The 25596-nt window shown below is 37.0% G+C and overlaps 1 protein-coding gene across 6 annotated transcripts in view; it reads right to left on the bottom strand.

Annotated features, from left to right (window-relative positions):
* Window positions 1-5666: 5666 nt before the first annotated feature.
* Window positions 5667-25596, bottom strand: part of LOC107718547 (neuropathy target esterase-like) — a 30346-nt gene continuing 10416 nt past the window's right edge. For 2 of the 6 annotated variants that reach the window (XM_016525665.1, XM_016525679.1), the window contains 29 exons: window positions 24523-24603; window positions 24058-24186; window positions 23883-23963; window positions 23601-23730; window positions 23390-23464; window positions 22601-22704; window positions 22219-22386; window positions 21970-22047; window positions 21645-21850; window positions 21354-21485; window positions 20169-20292; window positions 19907-20096; window positions 19531-19680; window positions 18954-19017; window positions 18707-18875; window positions 17841-17938; window positions 17438-17522; window positions 17220-17338; window positions 16148-16304; window positions 15909-16025; window positions 15613-15682; window positions 12591-12707; window positions 10060-10176; window positions 8595-8743; window positions 8258-8410; window positions 7186-7302; window positions 6785-6872; window positions 6458-6606; window positions 5667-6364 (listed from right to left, as the gene is read on the bottom strand). In XM_016525665.1, the coding sequence (XP_016381151.1) occupies window positions 6284-6364; window positions 6458-6606; window positions 6785-6872; window positions 7186-7302; window positions 8258-8410; window positions 8595-8743; window positions 10060-10176; window positions 12591-12707; window positions 15613-15682; window positions 15909-16025; window positions 16148-16304; window positions 17220-17338; window positions 17438-17522; window positions 17841-17938; window positions 18707-18875; window positions 18954-19017; window positions 19531-19680; window positions 19907-20096; window positions 20169-20292; window positions 21354-21485; window positions 21645-21850; window positions 21970-22047; window positions 22219-22386; window positions 22601-22704; window positions 23390-23464; window positions 23601-23730; window positions 23883-23963; window positions 24058-24186; window positions 24523-24603 (3498 nt within the window). In that variant the 3' untranslated portion in view covers window positions 5667-6283. The remainder of the gene's footprint in view (window positions 6365-6457; window positions 6607-6784; window positions 6873-7185; window positions 7303-8257; window positions 8411-8594; window positions 8744-10059; window positions 10177-12590; window positions 12708-15612; window positions 15683-15908; window positions 16026-16147; window positions 16305-17219; window positions 17339-17437; window positions 17523-17840; window positions 17939-18706; window positions 18876-18953; window positions 19018-19530; window positions 19681-19906; window positions 20097-20168; window positions 20293-21353; window positions 21486-21644; window positions 21851-21969; window positions 22048-22218; window positions 22387-22600; window positions 22705-23389; window positions 23465-23600; window positions 23731-23882; window positions 23964-24057; window positions 24187-24522; window positions 24604-25596) is intronic. The other 4 variants (XM_016525672.1, XM_016525692.1, XM_016525685.1 and 1 more) reach the window with 4 other exon arrangements.

The following is a 25596-nucleotide window of genomic DNA, read 5'->3' as shown; positions in this document are numbered from 1 at the left end:
TGGAGGAGTGTGTGTGTGTGTGTGTGTGTGTGTGTGTGCGCGCGCGCGCGCGTGTGTGTTGCAGCACCACTGTAATTTTTGGAGTATGTGCTCAGGCGTGTACTTTGCCGTCATGTTGTTGGTGTCTTTATTGCTTTCTAGAATTGTTATTGTTATTATTTTGTTAAATTATCATGTTGCCCCATCTGTAATTAAACCAAATACTCACTATGCAGTCACTCAAATCAAGTCCGTTTGTGTTTTCCCCCGGAACTTCCTGTATATACACACGCAACTACTGGAGTCTCCATGATGAGCAAGTGAATATCACGTCCTCAGCTAGAGCAGAGAGAGAATTTACGATCAATAGAGAGAGTGCTTTCTTTTGTTTTTCTTCATTGAGCTGACATATTTAAGGATTGTACTGGGATTGGGTGGGAGGGATGTGTTTGGGGTCAGATTCGGGGGGTTGGTAGTTTGGAGAAATAGTTTGTCCAGTGCTGTAAGTATATCAATTGCATGTTATGATCTCTGAAGTAACTGCCATTGATTTTACATTTTGTTTTGGGCTGGAGGTGGGGGAGGGGATACACAAATATTTTATCTTTATTTATGAGATATAGAAAAATACTGTACTTTTTTCCAAAACGTGTTTTTAGAAAAAGACACACTTTTGCCTTTTTATCTCAGACTTTTTGATCTTAATATGCATTATAGAATTTTTACTTTTATCATTGTTGGCTGATTTCAAGCTGTTAATGTTATTGTGTTGTTTGTATTGATTCTTGACCTTTTGTTCGTTCTTCTTCCATGTTGTATTTGTGTTCCATTGATCTATGAATGAGTGCTGAAAGAGTTTTTAGCAAGGCATTGTGTCTTCAGCTGTTAGAAAACCAAAAGTCTATTGTATGCGTTTTGGTCCTTTTGTAACCATTTATTTTCAATTTTGAATACAATTATCATGTTGTTTGCTCTTATTACGGTTATTATTACTACTATCTTCAGGGTTAAGATCACACCAAATTAAGAGAAAAGTGGGACAGATTGCGAGTTATGTCTCAAAATGTTTCTGGGGAATGTTGCGTCAAAGGTGTGTCTTTTTCTGTTGAAGCTAAGCAATCATTTATTGCTCTTTAATTTCCGGGTTTTTTTGGTAACGTGTTTCCCCCAGAGCTGTTATTAGAGCTCTGTTTTGCTGTATGGTTACAATGTGGTTTTTAATGTGGAAACCTCACATTTTTTTAGCTTCTGTTGCACTGGAGGTTTTTATTATTATTCATTGACACGATGGAGTTTGGAGCCATGTAGTTCACCAAATTCTATTTGACTTTGATAAATGTTTAAACCTGCTAATTCTGTTTGATCTGTTCCGTTGTCATGCTGTTCAGTCAAAAAGAACCATTTGTTGGCATATTTCAACAGCTTGAAAAATATATTGCAAAAATTAGAAATGCTTTGTGCCAACAAATTTAGACAACCTTAGATGAGAATATAGCTATATATATATATATAGATGCAACATTTTGCTAACTTTTTGGGATTAGTTTGATTTAAACTAAAAATATTTGATGTGGTATGTTAAAAATAAGACTCAACTACAACAGCCAAGCACGAATAATGTAGCTTGCCTTATGTAAATTTTTTTTTTTACTTATTTATTTTGCTTTATTTTTACATTTATTTATTACATAAAAAAGTATGGGGGGGTACCATCTTAATATATGGAGCAGAAGTATCCCAACCTGTTGTATTGTATTGAGAGACAGCCATCACAGTTTTATTATTTTGATGCCCCCTTCCCCACTTTTTTTGTTGTTTCCTCATTTCAAATGAAAGAAATGCCATTATATTGTGAATACCTCAGGATTTTTTTTTTCTTTTGGGAAAAATTAAAAACGTTCAAAAACCTAAAACAAATAAAATACAAAAGAAAAAGTGTTTGTGTGGTTTATTTTTATGTAGCCTACTACAAATCAGACCCTTACTGAGGTTTTCTGCCACAATGGGTTGTTAGCGATTATTTTTAAGTTTTCTTTTGGCTATACAGCTTGAAAAATGCTAGCTGGTTAGGGAAATGTATATTTCATAGTCAATGTTAATATATAAACATAAATTATATAAAATACTATTATATTCCTCTGAGGTCCAGGCATGTCAGAAATTGAATAATTTGGAAATTGTTCAAGAGTCAGTTAACTTACCGTGTCCTGACTCTGATGCTTCAGCTTCAGTTAAAAACGAATCGTATTTCTGGAAACCGATCTGAAACATACCGGTCCTACTTTTACTACTCTTGTATCATTCCGCGTGAGCTCTTCTCACGCAATCAAGTTTAAAAAGGCAATTAGCGCCAACGTTTGCGTCTTCAAGACTCCAAAGGTTACTGTCTGGGTTAAAACGGCCTCGAAGGACTTCTGTATTACGTTACTTCTTATGGTGAGCATTTCATACAAAAAGATACATGTAATCTTCTGTTAAAAAGCAAGAAAGCAAAGCAAAAGAACAAGGAACTAAGAGACACAAAGGGCGAATTCCAAACGGCTCTGAATGCTGCACGCACGCGCAGCGTTGTCAAGGTGACATTTGGTCAGTCATTAATACTCATTACCTTTGCCCAGAGCCGTTGAGTCTTTCTCAACGGCTCTGCCTTTGCCAAGGGAGTGTGTGTGTGTGAGGGGAACAGGGTCACATAACAGGAGAGTGAACAGCCTGTCAAAAATCATAGCACGTCAGCTGTAAGCATGTCAACATATTCTGTTACACCAAATACACAAAATAATGATCTTTAAAATAGCATCATATGACCCCTTTAAAGAACACACTTCAAGGACTCTGCCATTTGAAGGGAGTAGGGCATAGGGATGCTCACTTCCGTTTGGAATTCGCTCAAAGAGCCGGATAAAGAGATGACAGAAGCAGAAAACAAGGCGGGATGCAGATTAATAATAATATATAAATTAATATAACTGATTTAAAATTGTTGTCGCGTTTTACTACGTTGTGTGTACTATGTAGCAGAAGCTAAAGTCCGGAATATTTCATGTCTATTTTCGAAGTATGACTGGCTCACTGTACATTATACCATACACATCTACTGACAAACAAATACAATTTTAATTTATTAAACATGACAATCGTACATAATACCTTTAAAATCATGTATCGTTTTCATTAAATAAATGAAACTATTCTTGAAAATGGTACAACGGGTTTTTAAAAGATCATTACCAACGTAGATACAAAAAGCAGATTTATAGGCTCACTAGGTTCAACAGGTTTCACTATATTAGTGAGGACATTTTAGACCTCACAAGTATATTCAAACCTACAGACACACAAAAACCTTTAATATCAATGTTCTCTTCACCAATCTCAACAGAAGCTTGTGATCTCACATCAGACCCATCCCATCTGATGGAAACAGAAAGATGACACATCAAAGGAGCAACCATATCCTGATGACCCAGAGAGTTTTCAATCCCTTCATCAGGTTTGTTGATGCGAATAAACCCATGTCAGTATTAGATCTACAATTATCTGTACTTTGACAAAGAATGTAATAGAATAGGTTTTATTTAAGTCTTTCCCACGGATAAAGTTGCTTTACGTTAAAAAAAAACAATCACTTGGGACCATTATGCCTTATTTCAAAAAGTGATTTAGTCAGCAATGCATTAAATAGGATTTTATTATTCATTATTCAGCATTTATTTCTGAGGCTTCAAACTGTCGCACACGTGACCCGTCTGTACCTTAGCCACCTCTCATATTAGACAGTAAAGATATTCAAAATAATGTTTTCTTCATTTTCATCAGTGCAAAAATGCTAATCAAGCAAAATAAGAAACCGCTTACTGTTATTCTCTACAATCTAAAGTGTTTTAAAAAGCTATTTAAAAAAAAGCCAGTTGTAAAACAAATAAGTTAAATAGTAGTTGGCAATCTTTTAAGTTCTCATTAACATATAAAACAAACCGTCTCAGCATAAAAGACTGAAACAAAGCAAAAGCATCAAGGGTTGAGGAATTTGTACATCTCAGTGAGGTTTCAGAGATAATATACATTGATTATGGACAATTTTAGGTTGGTGAATATGGGAAGGATGACATACTGGACACTGCGTCCCTGGCACTCATTCAGCAATATAACAATTTAAACTCGAAGCACAAGTAGTTCTGCATTTCTGAAAAGCTGAAAACACACACACACACACACACACACAGGCAAAAGACAAACATACATCCAATTCCACATGATATATTTTGGCATCATCGAAACCCCTAAAATGAAATGCTCCCCACCTTCTGCATTCGCATCCTCACTCTCACTCATTTTTCACTCTCTGCTGCTCTCACTTCCTCGCTCTCTCCCCCGACCACTTCCTCCCTCACTACCGCTCTTCACTTCCTCACACTCTTTACTGTTCTTGCTCTCTACTGTATCCACTTCCTGACTCTTTATAGCACTCACTTCCTCGCTGACACCCACGACCCACTCACTCTCTACCGCGACCACTTTCTCGCTCACTCCCACAATCACTCCCTCACTCTTTACCGCATTCACTTCCTCGCTCTCTACCACTCTTGACTTCCTCGCTCTCTACCGCGACCACGTTCTCGCTCACTCCCGCAATCATTTTCTTGCTCATTACCACAATCACTTCCTTGCTCTCTTCCACAAACACTTTCTCACTCATTCCTGCAATAATTTTCTCACTCACTACGGCGATCACTTTCTCACTGGCTACCACAATCGCTTCCTCACTCTCTACCCCGCTCACTTCCTGGTTCTTTTCCGCACACACTTCCTCTCTCTCTTCCATGCTCACTCGGTTCCTCACTGCATATCGTTCTTACTTCCTCACTCTTGTTCATTTCTTCACACCCTACTTCCTTATTTACTTACCTCACTCTACCTCACTCCTACATTTATGGTTTCTCTTTCCTATTACTCTTTAAAAAAATCTTTACTTTTTTATCGTTCTTGATTTCATTCTCTTCTAATGTATCCATCTGTCCACATTTCCATCTCAGCAGTCAATCTATCTGTATTCTACACAATTTGGCCATCCCATCGAAATCTTCCCTGTTATAATTTATACCACATTTGACCACCTACATAGCTTTCCACTCTGTTATCCCTCTTTAAAATAATATTAGATATCAGGAACATATTGTTACTGAAAATCTGAAGTGATTTTTCCTAATAATGTGCAAGCATTGCAACCTTACATCAAATACCATCAAATCGCAATCTAACCATTGTAATGGAAATGATAGGTCTCTATGAAGCAGCATCACTTCCTCTTGAAGTCTTTCAGAACCTACACAGTCTTTTCTCAGCTTCAGACCTTCAACAATGCATCCTGGGAAGCCATTTTCAGTCTAGAAGGCATTTTATGGAAGAAGTTGCCAATGCATGTTTATGGCTGTGGCCGTACACACACACACACACACACACACAAATGTAATTCAATTAAATAAAATTAAATAAAAATCACAAACCAGACACTATCTCTAGTATGAACTGGTATTGTCTGGAAACAGACAGGAAAACCAGAACTTAATGATAGTAGTATACTGGCCACTACTGTAGACATAATTTCCTATGAAACTCCTAAACATCTCAAAAGATGTAGAGCCCCTAATTTCAGAGGCAAAGTATCTCAAGGAGTGGTTCCTCTACACAGTCTTTTCTCAGCTTCAGACCTTCAACAATGCATCCTGGGAAGCCATTTTCAGTCTAGAAGGCATTTTATGGAAGAAGTTGCCAATGCATGTTTATGGCTGTGGCCGTACACACACACACACACACACACAAATGTAATTCAATTAAATAAAATTAAATAAAAATCACAAACCAGACACTATCTCTAGTATGAACTGGTATTGTCTGGAAACAGACAGGAAAACCAGAACTTAATGATAGTAGTATACTGGCCACTACTGTAGACATAATTTCCTATGAAACTCCTAAACATCTCAAAAGATGTAGAGCCCCTAATTTCAGAGGCAAAGTATCTCAAGGAGTGGTTCCTCTGCCTTGCTGGGCCCCCACAGTCCCAGGACCCTGTTGTAGAGTCTTGAGCGACAAAAAATCCCAAAGGCGTAAAAGAGAGTCACAGTTTTGGTGACAAATTGTGGGTAATGTGTTAATGGGGTCTAAATCACAGTATCTTTGGTGACTTTCCAACAATCTTATTAATTCAGAAGTCTTTTCTTCTGTATTTGTCTTTATATTCTTCAGCCCCTGGTGGGACTCTGCTTCTCTTTCCAGTGCCCTTTGACCCTGCATTACTCCCTTTTCAGCAATCTGACACTCCAGAGAAGTCCATGTTGGGGTCCCTGGTGATGTTCTTCCTCTGACGGACTGTCTTCTCTTCATCCTACACAAATTATTTTTTGTGATTTTTGATTTCTGACTTTAATTTCACTTAACTTTTGGGGCCTTATGTACAAGGTTGTGTGTGTACACTTACTGATGTGAAGATCCCATTTGGTCCCCATTCTCCAGGGGACTGGTCCTCAGGGTCTTCAGCCTCCTCCTCCTCCTCTTCCTCACCCTCCTCCTCTCTCACTGTGTCCATCCCGTCCTCCTCATACTCTGTCGCATAGTCAGACTCTTCTGCTAGATACATAAACATCAGTTACAGGTACAATGAACAGTAAGTATATGACATAATACCAACTCTGCAAGCCAACATTGTAATATTAAATAGCTTGTCAATTCTGTCCTAAATTCAAATAAAGGTAATAGGGTAAATTGTACAAGTAAAAAGTTTTTTTTTTTTTTTGGAGTAACTGACCATCAGCTCCCAAGTAGCTCAGCACCGGCTCAATCCTGGACACAATTTCAGCTAGATCAGTGAAGTCTGCACTAGGACACGTGCATGACTGAAACAAATAGCAACAAAGCACACTTACTACAGAATAATACACTGAACAGTTGATATCAGCTGATATATGTGTGTGTGTGTGCGCGCGCAATTTAATTAATGATATAAAAACAATAAAGACACAGAATTCATTAATCTAAAACAAGATTGGGGTAAGATTTTTTAAAAGAAAAAATACTTCTATTTAACAAGGACACATTAAATTGATCAAAAGTGACAGTAAAGACACTAAAGTAAAGTCTTCAAGGTATTCATTGTCAAAAGGGTGATAGAATTGTGGCTTGCTTTAATGGGATATTAAGAAAACTCACATCAGTCTTCTTGCTGTCTTTGTAATCCGCAGAGCGATGGTCTTTCAGCATATTTTCAATAATGTCCCCACGAGCCCACTCAGTAAACACTAATTTACCATGTTGATAACCCACATCCTGAGAGAAAACAGAAAACTTTAAATATACCAGTTTCGAGTGGTCATTTACCATTTGGAATATTTGCTTTATGTATGCTTTAACAGGGTATCTGCAGGATTTTTAAGCTCAAATTTAAGACTTTTTAAGACCTGCACAAATAAAATTAATACCATATGAGCAGGGTAGGGCAATGTCTATGGTAACATATTGAACTGTAAAATTACTGTAAAAAGATTTGCAGTTCAGATTAAGGTTTCCTCAAAAACAGAAAGTTTTATAAAATGATACACTTCACATTTCAGCCTTTAAACCATTTTTAAGAAAATGGATGAGTCAAAAGTATCAATTATACATTAATTTAAACAATTATTATCAATCAATTATTATATTAATTTAATAATATAAATATATTTTACTGTCTTAATTGATAAAATTTTTATAATGCATTATTTTCTTATCAATCCACCAATTCCCATTTACAACTCTGTGTTTGCTGTATAAAAACGGGTTGATTTTCACATTGGTCTAAACAAAAACAACAGATGGGCTCATTGAAAATGCAAATTCATTCTCTGCCAGCATGTGGCACTTTCGGAACAGCATAAATATACCGGTTTCCCTGGTAACCGCAGTACACACAGCTGTGCAGAACCTGTCTTTGAAATGTGCAGTGCTCATGTTTATTTAATGAAATCACAGCCTTTTGGAGTTTCATTGTCACATTCAGCCATATCGGAATTCTCGTCTTTCTGTCCCCAAATTTAAGACCTCCTGAAATCATAATTAAGACTTTCTTGTACCATTTAAGACTTTTTATGGCCTTAAATTTTATACAACTATAAATTTAAGATTTTTTAAGGACCCGCAGAAACCCTGTATAATAAATACTATACTATACTGCTATATACTGCTATCAAGACTACATAGATAGTGTCCCCCTGTGTTTACTGTAGATGTGGGTTTTTGTTCTCACATAGATTTCATCAAATTTCCCAAAGTCCATGGTCTTAAAGCGGTCGATGGGTGGCCGAATATACTCGCAGTATGCACTCTTCTTGACAAGTTCCAGCTGCCGTACACAAGATACATAGGCCAAACGGGACTGGATTTCAGCCATGTCAGGCACCTAAGAGATACAGGACATTTTTTAATAATTTATGCAGACCTAGCACAATCAATTTTTACAGGAATGGAACATTAATGAAATCTTTTAATAGTAGTAATTCGTCATAGCGGTCCAGAAGCTTTCTGTTGAAACGGCTGCATTGGCTCCACAAGAAGTATTCTAATATCCCACAACACTGACTCACCTTTACTTTCTCCGCCCACGGGTTGATTCGTTTCCATAGCAGCCACCAGCCAGAAAGACTGTCACCGTAGTTACAGAGATCAGTCTCATCCTGGCTGCCCACATCGATGGCGATGACTGTTTTTGTGCCCATATTACGAGCTATGTCCGCTGCAGGGCGTTAAGAGTGCCAGTTGAATGCAAACAAATGCACACGTACACAAAGACAGACATCCACAAGGTAGCAGGAAGAATCAAAGTACTGTTAATATTTCAGACAAAATACGTAATTAATAATTGATCACCAATCAACACTGTTTAACCAAACCCCTCATTGGAAAGCTGCCATTTTCATCAGCAATATAATTGAATAAACGTCAATGTTTGAAAGTAAGAATAAAAATTGAAAATACAAATTTTAGAATTAAGTAGATTCTACAAACATTTGCTGAGAATTGTGGTAAAACAGCCTTGCATGTGATCAGTACAAACAAAGGGTGGAAAAAGACAATTATATTCAATGATGACAAGACAAGACACAATTAAACCTGACAACGTGGGCTTAAAAAGTAAGTGATACATTACACACACAAAATAAATAAATAAATAAAATAAGAACTATTCCCTGGAATTTTAACATTCAATCTGCTTTAAAGGCAGTAACACAGATGTTTTAATGCAAGGAATAACTTTGTATTTAGCAGTGCAAACTGCTTGATGAACTAATGAATTAAATTATATTAAATCAAATTATAACAGGGAATGTGATGTCACATGCAAAATCGTGTCTTTTTCCTCTGAATTAAGATGTCCCCAGTTGAAATGCAACATCTGTGAACTATCTTTCTACCCAATATGTTGCACTGCAAACTGTGGGACATTATGCTATTGCTGTCTGGTGATTTGTATTTTTATTTATTTATTTTTTATATTGGAAACTGGTACATTTTTTATTTGACTACATTAAATCACACTGTCCTATATTGTAAAGAAGAGATACAAAATATTTATAAATCACAATTTAAGACCAATTGTACACCAGACAACAACAGCAGCTTGCAATAACTGTCATTTACAGTCTGATAAAATGTCATGTTTTTAATAGGCTGGTGAGGACAAGAGGTCAAACAACTGAGCATCTTTGTCCACACCACCCAATCCCTGCAGAACTTTATCCATTTGTCTCTGAACAAATCATAATCTAATAGACACCTGAAATGAGTGAACACTTTAAATTTATTTAAAATGTGCTGGAAATCTCCAAGATGCCAAATTGACTAACATTAAAATACACACATTCTGAGTTCAAATGGATAAAGCAAAACCACTCATTCCACCCTCAAAATGACAAAGAAAATCACAGTATACTTACTCAGAGCCATGTAGCTCTTTAAAACCAAAATTACGTGATTGACCAAACCAGATTGTGTTTCTGGCCCCAGTGGCCCTATCTCTGTGGAGTTAGGGTTGCTCTGGACCGTACTTGCCTGGCAGGTTGTTGATGTATCCTCCATCCATGAGCAGGTTTCCATCTTTAGGGTCGCAGAGGGGTGGCAGGTACCCGGAAAGGGTCATGCTCGCCCTGACATAGCGCCACAGGGAGCCTACCACACCGGGAGGGGACAATAACCTCTTAATAACGTCTAAAGTATGTATACGTAATGCCTCAGCAGTGTTTGGAGGTGACCCTGAAGTCACAGTTTTGGTTAGTAGCGCACAGACCAGCAGGGAGATACAGTGATGGTCACCCCAAGGACGGTGTTCGGTGGTTTAGTTTGGCCTACCTCATTCAGTGAACCCAACCTTGACAGAGGTAGAGTAAACACCCATGAGGTAAGGTTGACATATCTTTCAACCCTGTCTCACTGGCTTTTTTCAATCAAAAATGTTAAAAAATACAGTGGATCCTTTTTATGCAAAAGATACAAATTATGTTAATATTCTTACAGTTCATTCACTTATTGATTAATAATGATGCATTTTTCAGACAGGGTTGAAAAACAGTCAGTGAAACATATTGGGCACTGCCAGCCTGTCCCGGCCTGTAGTACTCCACTCGACCATCAGGTGTCAAGAGAGGCGTGACAGTGACATGGGTTGGAAGGAGAGAGAAAAATCCAGAGAGGCAGGTGCATTCAGCATGTGGCACTCTTAAAGGGACAGTTCACCCAAAAATTAACATTTGGTCATAATTGAGTGCTGCTAGTATGGTGCATTTTTGTAGGCTGAAACAAGATAGCATTTTAGCACTTCCAGTTCCATTGTCCTGAAGTCAGAGTTTTTTTTAAATTTTTTTACTTTTAAGTTTTTGGTTAAATGCCTGAAATAAGGTCTATGGTAAACACAAGCTCAAGATATTTTTAAGTTTTACGCTACCACATAAAATGCATTAGAAATACCATCTTGTGGTTTTTGAAAGACTTTTACTTGTCTTGAAAAAGGCAATTGCTAAAAAGTGGCTAAATAGGACTACAAAGGTTATCTGTGACATTAAACTAAATAGGAAAACTTGTCTATTCGCTAGTCTGCTTTCATTTTATAATCGCGGTCTTGCAAACTATTCTAATTCAAACGTTCAGGGAAAAATTGTATCACTTAATTAATTAATTAATTAATTAATAATTTTTTGACTGAACTAGGGTGATGCTAACTTGCAGTTTGGCCTACAAAAATATGTTATCACTGCAGCACTCTGTTTACTCACCCCGATGTTTAATAATGTAGATAATAACAGATTTTTAATTTTGAGGTGAGTTACTGCTTTAAAGCAAAAACGGTGCCCACTTAAACATAAAAAGATCTGTCTGTGAGCCTGTTTAAAAGTTTTCGACATACTTAATGAGTTATCCTATGTGGCTAACTGTGCTGTAGGATCCAGAACAGCACCTCCCAGTGAAACTTATCCTTATAAATATTGTATACAAGTAGAATAATGGCCTGCAGTACATAAACATGCAACAGCATGCACACAGAGTGTATTGAACTAGGGTGATGCTAACTTGCAGTTTGGCCTACAAAAATATGTTATCACTGCAGCACTCTGTTTACTCACCCCGATGTTTAATAATGTAGATAATAACAGATTTTTAATTTTGAGGTGAGTTACTGCTTTAAAGCAAAAACGGTGCCCACTTAAACATAAAAAGATCTGTCTGTGAGCCTGTTTAAAAGTTTTCGACATACTTAATGAGTTATCCTATGTGGCTAACTGTGCTGTAGGATCCAGAACAGCACCTCCCAGTGAAACTTATCCTTATAAATATTGTATACAAGTAGAATAATGGCCTGCAGTACATAAACATGCAACAGCATGCACACAGAGTGTATGGTGTGCTTGTGACAGCCAAGCTCAAGGTAGATGGGAAGAGTGCACGTGATGTGAACATGATAGAAGAGCACAGAGAAAATACATCAGCTTGAACAGCAAAACAAAAACGTAAATATCGCCAAGCATCAGCAGCCATCATTTACTTTATCATCAGTGTTGGTCATAGCTTAATGCAAATCAACATATGCAGTGGTTTAGCTAGAGCAGTGGTTCTCAATTCCAGTCCTCGCGACCCCCAGCTTTGCAAATTTCGCACACATTACAGTAATGAGAATATGGGGATTAAAAAAATAAAAAAATAACCATTATGAAAATTATGAAAAAACACTTCTAGACTTTATTTTATCTATGCAAAATCTAATTTCTTTTCTTTTCTTTTGATTTTGGGATAAAATGAGACTTGGACATGTTTTTTTTTTTTTTTTATCAGATTCAGCCGTTTATCGTGGTTATGAAAGCACAGTCTCTCTCCTCTTTTCTTTCTCTCATTGAATACTGTCCTGTGTTCCTTCCAAGCCATGGGTTCCCAATGTAGGCAGGGGGTTAATTCATTTTAAACAGGACAAGAGACAATAAAAAGCAAAGGGTAACTGAGTGGTTGGTTGTCGCAGGGATACTGGTGTAGCAGGTTTTTATAAACCTCCTTTAGGCTTCTAGAAGGCTTTGGTGAAAAGGGGGCAGAATCCTGACCTGGGACATTGTTAACATAGCAACCATCCACGAGGAGGTGGCCGTCCTTGGGGTCGCAGAGAGGAGGCAGATAAGGGGTATAGGAGGCACTGGCTCTAACATAGCGCCAAACACAGCCTGGCAAAATGAAGATGGAGAGTAAATCAAAAGTGGACAAGACGTGGAGAGAGACAGAGGAGGGAGGGACAGTAAACAACAGGAAACAGATGAGTGAAAATGAGAAGGGGGACCCAAAATTCTCTGACAGTAGTTCTCCGTAATTCTCCCTAGTTTCATGGACATCATGCTGAGATCTGGCTATGCCAATCAGACATCTTATTCCATTCAGTACAAACAAGAAAACACAAAACTTGACTGTAGTTTGTAGTAATGATTGTAGTAATTTCTAAATGTCAAATACCATCAAAAATTATATCAGTGTGTTTACCTAACCAAAGGGAATGAATGCTGCATATAAACTGCATTTATTAGAGATGACAATCTAAGTCATGCCAAAATGGACAAATAAACAGATTAGGAAAGGAGGCAGGGGAGGTGGAAGGGCACAAAGAGGGTGAGATTGAGAGATCTGCAGGTTAAGTTATAGCACACAATAATGACAAGAGCATGTTGACCACAGCATCTTCTCTGACAAAACTACAACAGTGTGATTTGTGTTTCTTGTGAGGGAAAAAATATATGTATTTTACTCAAAAATTTAAATTTTTCCAGGCCTGAAAACCACAGTTTTAAAATAAAATAATATAATTTAAATAGTATCCAAAATAATACGTACAAGGTCACATGACAGTAAAGACATTTATAATGTTACAAAAAAATTATATTTTAAAAAATGCTCTTTTTCAAACTTTGTTCATCGAATAATTGTAACTAATAATAAAAAGAAGAAGAAACGTTTCTTAAGTACCAACTCGGCATATGATTTCTAAGAATGTGTATATTAAAATAGATGTATATATAAATAAAATAATATTATTATAATATATTATAATAAAATAGTTATATTATAAAATTGTAATAATATTTTACAATACTACTGTTTTTGACAAATACATTTTGCCTGGTGAACATAAGATTTTTCTTTCAAAAACAAAGAAACAAACAAACAAAAAAATCTTACTGTCCACAAACTTTTGATCAGTAGTGTATATGTATGTAACAATATAATAAAGCAAATGAGATGCATTTAAAGTTGCTGAAAAAAAAACTGATTACGTGTACTATCCATTGACAAAGCAATAGATCTCACAAACTTCTCTTATTCAATAAGTAGACATGGCTATCAGCCTGCCAATAATCTCAATATATCCACATACTGGCCATATTGCCTAGGCCTAACAGATGTGTAAACTGAAGACTATTTGAGCTTTATTAAAACTATTTTGCACTGATTTATTGTGTTGGTTACATTTTGTTCCTTTGTGCAGTGGCTCAGGAGATGAGTCTGTATAAACATCAACAAGCTGAAAAATAAAACCAAAGTTTTTTTTTTAGATAATGTAATCTTGTTAAAATTGATTTCATAAAATTGGTATCGAAAAAAGTATCGTTCATGAACCGGTATCGAAGTCACGGTATCGGTATCGAAAAATTTTGAACGATACCCAGCCCTAAATTGCCCTACTCACATTTAACTACTGTTGAATGATAATCAGTGAAATTACTTTTAATATGTTACTCTCACATTGCAAAACTGTTTGTTAAACTGAATGTAAGAAGAACACATTATAACACATTAGCATAACCTGACCAACATCCACAGCTGAGTGAAGGCATACTGTAAGTTGCAGTGAAGTCTCTGGACCTGTTATGTCCTATTTGTGCAGAGTGAGAATAAGAGCAATGCTGCAACAGCAGAATGAAGAGGAAATGGCATTAACAAGGCAGGGGGAAGCAAATGGGTGATGCATTCTGGATCCTACAGACACCACTAACAGGGCTTTTACCTTCTACAACAGCTAATAGTGTATACTTAACATGATGGGCATTTGGAATATAATAGAAATAAAATAGTGAGATAAAGATGTGTGAAAAGGATGACAGTGAATAAGAGCTTAGCCTTTTCTTTGACACAAAAGCAGGTTAGGACAGACGGTAGGACAGAAGGAAGACAGACAAAAACTTTGATAAAAAAGGGGAGAGAAACATAGTGGGAAAGAAAACAGAGACAAGCTTTGTCCTTGCAGTTAGTGAGACATGCAAATTCAATCCCATATTCCATTTGGGCAAACACGGGTGAACACATGGCCATTACAAGGCCCCCAAATCCAGCATTTTTCAGCATTAAACTGTAGTCAGTGTTTTTAACATGAGCATTAATTGATTTGGCCAGTGTGAATGAACTTATTTGAATCAGGAAACAGATATACTGTAAAATATGTTCAACTGAATTTGGGAACCAAACCTAGAATTCAGAGATAAATGATATGCCACTGGTCTCAGAATGTATTTATGCATTTGACAAATAGAGTTAAGGAAATTAATCACTTCATTAACGTCTCGCTTGCATGTGCAGGTGCATGTGAATTTTTAATGAAATGGGCATTTTCTAGATCTCTCTCAGAAGCCATCGTTTTTTTCAGACTTTTCAGCAAATCACACAACCTGCATGCAACATTAGCTTCTTTTTCTTGATCATTACAGATTCATAACTTATGCTGTACAATAACCAAACACAAGACAACCTGAACATCCCAAATATCTAACAAGGTTATGTGTTACCAAGTATACCAAGTATAACAAGGTTATACATTTAAAAAGCCATTTAAGAACCAAAGTTCAGTTTTAATAGCATTCAATTGATCACTGCTGTAAACTTTTTTTCTGTAAACTTATTTTTATATCAGTATTTGACAATGACATTTGCCAAAATTATTAAATTACTTCATTAGTAAATTATAAAATTATGAATAATTCCTAAAATATGTATTATATTCTAGAGATCAAATGCCCTAACATGGAACCTTGAGGAACCCCACATTAAAGCTGAAAGGGAAGAGGACAAAGTTCAGTCATCACTCACCATCTTTATGAACACGCATAGAAGAAGCTGTGATGTCTGTGGTCACGTTAAAGTAAGGCAGCCACAAGTCCTACAAATACAAGCAAGAAAAACACATGATATGTTGTCGTACATATTATAATAACCTTTCCTAATTACATCAGCTATTCTGAAAGTTAAGAGAGTTAAAATAATATTGATCAGCAATAATAATAATAATAATGATCAATTAAAACTGACAAAATACATGTTTTAGGAGCACTAGTTTAGATTTCTGAAACAGATGCACCCCCAAAAGAGATTTGGTGACTTCTTACCTCGATCTGCTTGTCCTCAAAGACTTTGGAGATGCTGGTGTTGAAGGCAGAGCCAGAGAACATGGACGTGATTGGATAAGTAAGGTCCAGTACCGTTTTGAACACAGAGTTCATTGCCTGAAGGCAAAAGAGATGGGTTAAACTAACTGAAATTTCACTGATTAATAACTGAACATCTATCTTATCTGATTGCTTAAAGCAAGTTAAAGGGTGTCAGTTAATGGATAGAGCTGCATCACCTTGGACCACTCTCTCGCCCTCTGCTTGACCCGAACAGCACTTCTCTCCTCTGCATACAGAGCACCAATGAACGAGCCAATGGAAGTTCCTCCCACTATGTCGATGGGAATTCCTGCTTCCTCCATGGCTTTGATTACACCAACATGCGAGCAGCCCCTGCAAAATTGAACTGATGTTTACAAAGACTAAAACTATTAACTAAAACTATTAAAAACATATTAACTGTAATAAAATAAAATATTGGAAATTAGAAAATATTAGAAATATTGCCTTAGCAACTAACTGAAGTACATTTAAATTGAAACACTAAAATTACTACCTGGATCACTATAAAAAAAAAAACTGATAAAAGTCACATAACAAAAGCATATAACACCAAAATTAAGTACAAATGTAAATACAATTCAAATGAAAATATACAAAATTTGAAATATTAAAAACTATAACATAACATATAAATAAGACTAAAATACTACAAACAAATTTAAAAATAAGTGTATTGTACTAAAATACCTTTAGTCCATTTTTAAGGTTTGCATTTAAACTACAGTTTAACCAAAGCTGCTTTAAGGCAAGCCTCCAAGGTTAGCAACAAAAAAAACAACCCTGTGGTACACACAGAAGGAGATCAGAGGCCATTTTTTAAATGGATGTCAGTGGAGGATAAGTTTCACAACACTGAATAAACTGCTTTTGTGGTGAAACAGCATATCACTTAATGAATCGACAGCCTATCGGCTAATCCTTCAACATGTTTGCTATTAATCATTCGTTTTGGATTTACAATGAAAAAATGCTGTTTTATAAGAGAAGTCACAGCAGGTAGGTAGGATTCAAGAATGATTTAGTTTACAGCACTTCCCTTTCATTCCTATGGTATGGTAACAGTGAATGACTGTCATACAACTCTGACAGAAATTCAATGACGTCGAGGCTGTAATGTGATTGGTCATCAAAGCACACATGATCCAAATTGGCCATTATGCTTTCTCCAATGGTAGAGCTGTGGACCATGGTATCTCCCAATAATAAGACCATTCTCTGGTATAACGACTGCTTGGTGCCACTCACCTGGCTCCGCCTCCACCCAGTACGAGGGCGATGCTGTTTCCTGTTAGTACTCTGGCCAGCCGTGAGAAATCACTGTGTCTGTCTGCAGTCTTCTCAAAAACCTTTTCATATACCTCTCGCTGTTTAAGGCAACAACCACATCCATATCAAACACAACAGTTACTAACAATCTTTGTTCTTTAAATCAACAGAAAGCTAAACATGTTTTGTATTTTTACCAGTTTGGAGGGGCTTCTCCGTGAGAAAACTCTACGGGGGCACTTTAGGTGAAGGTGTCCAGAGCACCAGCTTCGCATGTTTAGCCTTGGTGCCACTCACCGGGCTCCGCCTCCACCCAGTACGAGGGCGATGCTGTTTCCTGTTAGTACTCTGGCCAGCCGTGAGAAATCACTGTGTCTGTCTGCAGTCTTCTCAAAAACCTTTTCATATACCTCTCGCTATTTAAGGCAACAACCACATCCATATCAAACACAAGAGTTACTAGCCATCTTTGTTCTTTAAATCAACAGAAAGCTAAACATGTTTTGTATTTTTACCAGTTTGGAGGGGCTTCTCCGTGAGAAAACTCTACGGGGGCACTTTAGGTGAAGGTGTCCAGAGCACCAGCTTCGCATGTTTAGCCATTCAACGGTTCTCGACGGGCCCGGCCCATCCTCACGATGCAACAGAACTAACTGCTTCAGGGCCCGTACCGCTGTGTTCTCCAACATCTGCTCCAACTGAGAAGGTAAGAACATGGGAGAATCAAAACAGAACCTTTTACTATTAGTTTGAATCGGAATTCTGACTGGATAAGCTCCATTTGAAGTTATTTGAATGCTGACAAAAAAATGTGACCACTAGGGGTGTGAATCTTTAGGTAGTGAATTGATTTGATTCAAGATTTTAAAGTTCTTGATTCGATTCAGGAATGATTTTTGCAAATTCAGAACAATTCAATTTGATCTTATTCACAATGGGATTTGTTTTGATTCCATTCGATTTGATTTCTATTAATATTAATGATTTCTATAAATACTTCTAATGTGTCTTAGGAATGAAAAAGAAACTATTTAAGATTGTTTATTATTTTTTGCACAACTTGAAAGTAAACACTTAAAATACATCTATATACAGGCTACTTGGAATATAACAAAGCGTGCCTGAAAAAATATTTTAGAGCCGAGCACACCAAGCTATTCCATATTTCATTTTTTTCACAAGTTTATTTATTTCCATGTGTTTTTCCGTCATTAATTAAATTTTTAGCATTTAAAATCAATTCTTTAAAGCGATTCGTGATTCAAACATCCACGTTTCAAAATCAATGCATATTTAGCGTTGAGTTGCTTACATCTGTAGTGACTGCAGTGCACAAGTTTTTGAATCTTTCCCTGTGGGGTTTCAGCCTTTAACATTTTGGTTACCAGCTCTGATCTTCAACCACTACAGCACCTCAAACATTTCACATGAATGTGGACAGAATAACACTAGACTCAAACAAATACCTCTCCAAGTGCAGGTTCCTGGTCTCCAAGCCCCACAATGAGAATGCAGTCAGCTTGTCGGATGCAGCGTTGAGTCCATGGGGTCATACTGCTGTCCGTCTGATACAGCACTATACGATTAATGTCCTCCTGCTGAGCCAACCAACCTGATAACCTGTACTCATGAATACTAGAGAAGGACAAGCATTTCAGATTACAATTAAAAAATCAGTGAGATAAATACATGTTGTTCTGATCTCATATATACCTGTCCAACGCAGAAGCGCCAAGTCTCTCTCTGATGATGTCACTGGTTAGCAGCAGAGTCGGTCCTGATTGAAGAATGAAAGTGTGTTAGATTATGCGTCTAGATCATGGACTTTAAATGTCAATCACTACTAGGGATGTTCATTTTAACCGGTTAACCGTTAACCGACCGTGAAGAATTTTGACTGATTAATACAATCAGTTAAACGGTTTAAAAAGTCATTTATTAATTTATTTTTAGTAATTTAGCAAAATATTTAAAAAGGTTTGCTGCATGGTTGAAATACGCTACGCGTATAAAAAAAAAAAAAGAAGCGTTTCTTAGAGGAAAAAAAACCAAGTCACGTCTAAGTCGCATTTTATTATTTCATTCAGAAATAGGCCTAATGCCGACACGAAATGTTTACCGCTTTCTGCCGTCTGGTTTCCTTTCGCGCAGCACAAAAATTAACTGAAACTTTGCATACTAGGCTACTTGTTGCACAGTCGGTTAACGGTTAATAATCGGTTAACGAGCGTCGGTTGTCGGTTAGGAAAAATAACCGAAATGAACATCCCTAATCACTACTTAAGTGTACCTATGGCGCTGAGGGCGTGGCTGAGCTCTAAATTGAAGGCACTGATTGGCACTTCATCCCAAACAGGAAGCACGGCCACAGTGGAGAGATTACTGGCTGGGTTAGTGACATCCGGACTCGACGCCATGCTTGGCAGACCCAAGGCAGAGCCTAGAGAAAGGATAGAAGAGAGATCTTACCACTTAGTAAAGTTAACAGGTTCGATTCTGAAGTCTTGTCGACTTTAAACATGCATTTCTTTACTCTTCATTTGTTTAAACATGAAGAGGCTCTGCTTCATATTCTTTGTTCCTAATATGATGTTTCTTCTCAAGATCGACTTTACTAAAGCACTGAATGCGATGTGAAATGATTAATGTTTGGTTTTTGGGAGTACTTGAGAAAGGTCCACGGGGCTGTTGAAGGTTCCCCAAAATCTTCTGCCCCAGCAGATGGATCAAGCGTGTCACCACCTGTGGGTATCTTCTCTTAATATTGTTGAGCGTTCCTTCTGGAAGCTTCACCAGCTCAGTGTCTCTGACTGCATGGACTGTGGTGGCACGAGGCTGCCGAGTCAAAGCCTCCACCTGAGAAAAAACGAGACATAGTTTAGCGATCCTAAATTCAGTTTAGATTATATTCCAGAGCTTTAGACTCACAACTCCAATGAGATCTCCTCGTCCATACTCTCCAACCAGCTCCTTCTTCCCATTCACTTTTCGGATAACAGAACGCAGTCGCCCATTCAGCACAATATAGGTACAGTCAGATTGATCATCTTGCCTATGGACCACAACAAATTTAATGATAGACTGGAGTAATGATGCTGAAAATTCAGCATTGCCATCACAGGAAAAAATTACATTTTTAAATATATTTAAATTAGGGCTGCACGATTATGACAAAAATCATAATTGTTGATTATTCCCTTGGAATTGTAATTGCGATTATTAATTACGATTATCACAATTTACATTGAATGATGTTTATACCATTGTTTGATGCAACTGCATGCTGTATTTTTGAATGAAAATAAATAAGCTGAAAACACTAACTGAAAAACCTTTAGTTGCGATTATTAATTACAATTATCACAATTTACATTGAATGATGTTTATACCATTGTTTGATGCAACTGCATGCTGTATTTTTGAATGAAAATAAATAAGCTGAAAACACTAACTGAAAAACCTTTAGTGCTTTTCTATAGTATTAAGCCTGAAATGTGAACTATATATCGGATTGGTTTCTTCTTTAAATTATAAAAAAATAAAAATATGAATGGTATTATAATGTTATACTAAAACTAAAACAATGGAAAAACCCTTAAGATAATATGTAGAAAGAAAAAAACTTATCTTAAGCGTGCAGAATAACATAAGTGGACGATTAATTGCCGCTTTGAACGATTACTTAATTGTGGCATCCATAATTGTAATCGCGATTAGAAATTTAATTAATTGTGCAGCCGTACTTTAAATAGAAAACAGATATTTAAAAATTTTAAATTGTAATAATATTACTATTTTACTGTATTTTTATCAAATAAATGCAGCCTTGGTGAGCATAAGAGACTTCTATTGAAAATATGTTTAACAATTTTAATGCAAACCCAAACATTTGAACAGTAGTGTAGAAAAATATACTATATAAATATATAACTATAAGATTTCTTAAGATTAATCAGCCAATCAGCAACTTAAAATTAATTATCCAAAACACATTTCTTAATTATCCAAAGTTATATTTGAACTATCACCTGGGAATGTTGTCAGCTAAAGAAAATGTTACAATGAACTGAATAATTTAAAAAAAAAACATTTCATGAGAGAGAGTTATGGTACCTGTACAGGGCCCGTCCGGCTTCAACAGCCATCCAGTCAATGGCGAAATCCATCTGCCGTACAAACGGGGACATGCGGATAGCCACAGTGTGAGCTGCACTGAGAACTACACTCGGCTGCTCACGCATGATCCTACAGGGGCAGCACAGACAGACAATATTACTCTGCTATTACTGCTACTGATGGGGATTAATTCTTTGTTTTTTTGTGAGATTTGCAATGGCTAGAGTGGCATTCAAAAGGCTGAATATTTGAGTGAAATCAGCTGCAGGACTGTATAGACACACTCACTCATAGAAGTCAGATTTGGAGATCTTGAGGTAGGTACAGTCACGCTCAGCTTTAATGGTGAAGATGAGCGGCTCTCCTGTGAGTACAGCCAGCTGACCTACCATCTCACCCGACTGGGTCACAAACAAACACACTGCTTCCTGCTTGTCAATCATCTTCTGATAGACATGAAGACAGCCAGACAGGACAAAATGCAGACTCACATCCTACGGGAAAGAAGAGGAAGAAACAGTATTACAAATATTACAATAATCGTTTCTTCAAAATAAGAGATCTAAGGTTTGCCAACTAAACTGGGCAGAAGAAAAGAAATGAGAATGAGCACCTGGTCTCCCTGTCTGGCTAACACAGATCCAGCTTTAGCATGATGAAACGTCACCCTCCCATTCAGCAGAGCAGGGTCCTGATGATGAAAGAGGGCATATGAGGAAAGGGCATCACTTCAGTCCAGCAAAAGAGAGACAGGTGTGACCGTCAGAAATCAGAGGAGAACTAAAGTACATGTGAAACTGCTTCATTTTACTGGACAATGAACTTTGACAACGAATTGTACCACACAAATACAAAAAGATACCTCAATCTTCATGAGTTTGAGAATCTCTTTCTGGGCCTCCTCGAACACTGTAGCATTAGGTCGTCCTTGAAATGGGCTAAAAATGTTCTCCATTCCTGACTCCTCCTCAGGATACAAATACACACTTGAAGGAACCTCATCCACCGTCACCTTCCTCTCCCGCTGCTCCTGTGTCACAGAAAACAAGCATGAATTCTTTAGACTTAAAGGGTTAAAGAGTGATTCAAAACTTTGTGTGTGGGTCATATTTCAGTGTAAAACAAAAAAAAATTTTTTTTTTGTAATTCCTATTCTTAATGATTATTCTTATTACACTGGCATTACTGTAATACAAAATATGTTAATATGTAAAACGTGAAATGAGTGTAAAAAAAAACCTCACTCGTGTGAAAGCAGGTGGAGTGGGCGCTCCATCCTCAGCAGATACAGAGATACGGCCTCTCTCATAAGCCATGTCGAAATCTGAACGCAGACTCTTCTGAATTCCTATAAGGTCAGCAATAACATCACAGCATGACACCAACATAAGCATGATATGTCATACATTTCTATACACGTTTCTGTATTGTATAGATTATGTATATACTGTATGTGTATATATATATATATATATATATATATACACACACACACATTGTAACAATAAATTATATAATATTACATATATTATATTGTATACATTCTTAAATGTACACTACCGTTCAAAAGTTTGGGGTCGGTAAGATTTTTGTGTGTTTTTGAAAAAACTCACTTATGCTCAGCAAGGCTGCATTTATTTGATTTAAAAACAGTAACAATAATTGTGAAATATTACAATTTAAACAGTTATCTATTCTAATATATTTAATTGTTTTTCTTGTGATGTCAAAGCTGAATTTTCAGCATCATTACTCCTGTCTTCAGTGTCACATGATCCTTCAAAAATCATTCTAATGTGCTGACTTGCTGCTCAAGAAACATTTATTATTAAGTTGAAAACAGTTTTGTACCTTTTTGTGGGAACAGTGATATACAGTATATTTTTCAGGATTATTTGACGAATAGATAGTTGAATTTAATGCATCCTTGCTGAATAAAAGAATAAATTTCTGTCAAGAAAATAAATTAAAAATCTTATTGACCCCAAACATTTGAATGGCAGTGTATAACCAGTCAAGACACATGGACCTACCTGCGATGTCTACAGGCATGGATATAGTCCTACTGAGGGTCGGTGTTGTGCCACCATCCTTCCCATGATCCCCACCTGCAGACAGGGTACATCATCAAAGATCAACTCTCATTATTAAATCTAAACGCTTAACATCGCCCAACACCAACGACTAGATATGATAAGTGGCATATAGTAAATAAGCAGATATTATTATGATATTAAGCCTCACCAGTAGCATTTTGGACGGCAGCCTCACGATGTTTATCAGGAACGGTGAGACTGGCAAAGCGTCTGCTGTGTCGTACGGGACTGGAGCGTGTTGGATGAGGAGAGGCAGGAGAGGGACGAGCCTGTGTGTCCTAAGTGAAGATTGATAGAAAGTAAATAGTAAATGTTTTGGATAGTATAAAATATTTTAATCCTTAAAAAATTACAATAGTTTTTGTGTGCTAGCAACCAATCATAAGAAAGAAAGAGTGTGTGCATCGAGTGTAGATCTGTGTTCACTCACATGGCTGAAGAGTTCATTGGTGAGTCCCAGGTAGTTGTGCAGGGCCAGAACAGTCACTCTCTGAAGACGGACCATGATGATCTGCAGAGGACACAACAGGAAAAATATTCTCAATTATGTGCAGTGGCCTTACAGACAACAATGGACTTTCTTGGGCAATTTTAAAATTCCAGACCTGAACCACCCGCACGAGGCTCTCTGGGTATTTCTCAAAGATGGACAGAAAGGCATCGACAGGCAGTCTGAGGACAGTGGACACTTCTGCTGCTCTCGCTGAGACCGTCTTATATGGTCTCTGGTGACCCTGAAATACGCATGCATCAAACACTCAAGCCTATGAATTATGCATAATTTACAGAATATGTAATTTCCTGTGAGCATTTTCCAATGCCAAGTGCTGCAACAAAAATTGCTACTTGACCTTCTTATGGGGCAATTTCAAAGAAAAGGTAGAGGGAAAGATAAAAAAAAGTGGAAGAAACAGAAAAAAGAACAAAGTACAGGAAAGGGAATGGGAACAGGGAAAAGATAAAGAAAATGAGTGGCAAACAAGTTGTGTAAAATTTTATAAAGTAATTGGGTTTCCTGTGCTGTTAAACAGCATGAGCACACAGAGAATGGAATTGTGGGTGTGACTCACTGTGATGACGTCAAGGATGCTCAGTAGACTGTGAACACTGTCTCCAGGGTAAACCTCTTTGACCACTCCATCCTTTCCATCCTTATGAGAGAGAGAGAGAGAGAGAGGCGAGTCTAGGGTTATTATCGTTAACTAAATCTAAAACCATAAAAAAGTTTGTTGCTTCAAATAAAATAAACACTAATTGAAATAAAATGAAATAAAATAATTAAATAAAATATTAAAAAAAAAATTGGCAGTTGCCAAGGAATAATTTCTCGTTTTTGTTTATAACTAAAACTTTAACTAAAATTAAAAGTTAAATATAGAATATAGAAACAAATATTAACAAAATATTAATGAAATCTGTAGTAGTATCTCAATGATACTAAAATAACATTGGGTGATAGGGCTGGGACAATAAATCGATGCATCGCATTTCGTGGATCGATTCTGAGATTTTCGGAATGCATCGTGATTCTCTCTCGAATCGATTCGGAGCTTAGTTTTTAACAGCAGATGGCGCTCCAGGCTAGTCTTAAAGGTGACATATCATGAAAATCTGACTTTTCCAGGTTTCAAGTGCTATAATCAGGTCCCCGGTGCATCTACCAACCAAGGAAACGTGAAAACTTTGTTTTGGGAAGGCTTTTTCTGCAAGCGTCTGAGAAAACGAGCGCGTCTGATTTCGCTCCCTTGGTGACGTTGCAAAGGGATCTCATTATAATATTACCGCCCCTTAATCTGTAAGTTTACAACCATGGCGCCGTTGTTGTGTTTTCGCAAGCGACAACGGTGTATTAGTTCTAATGCCATGGTGAAAGTTTGAGCAAAACATGCTAACTGTCCTGTCTTTGACTGCACTGACGAGCACAGAACACTATTTAGAGTCCCAGCCTCAGAGGAGACAAGAGAGCAATGGATTTATTGATTTATTTACTGTATATTGCTGCTGCCACACAGATCTAAAATTAACATGCGATTCATTTCCCAGCTGTTTACCTTCACAGACATAACCAACTGTTTTTGTAACTCATGTGTGTTTTTAACGTAAACTTGTTAAACGTGCTGAACTTAGTTTAGTACTCACATGCT

This window comes from Sinocyclocheilus rhinocerous, unplaced genomic scaffold (assembly GCF_001515625.1).
Source record: "Sinocyclocheilus rhinocerous isolate Xijiao unplaced genomic scaffold, SAMN03320098_v1.1 scaffold1334, whole genome shotgun sequence".
Classification (NCBI taxonomy): domain Eukaryota; kingdom Metazoa; phylum Chordata; class Actinopteri; order Cypriniformes; family Cyprinidae; genus Sinocyclocheilus; species Sinocyclocheilus rhinocerous.
The sequence above is the reverse complement of the archived record's forward strand: the minus strand, read 5'-3'. Positions and strand labels throughout refer to the sequence as shown.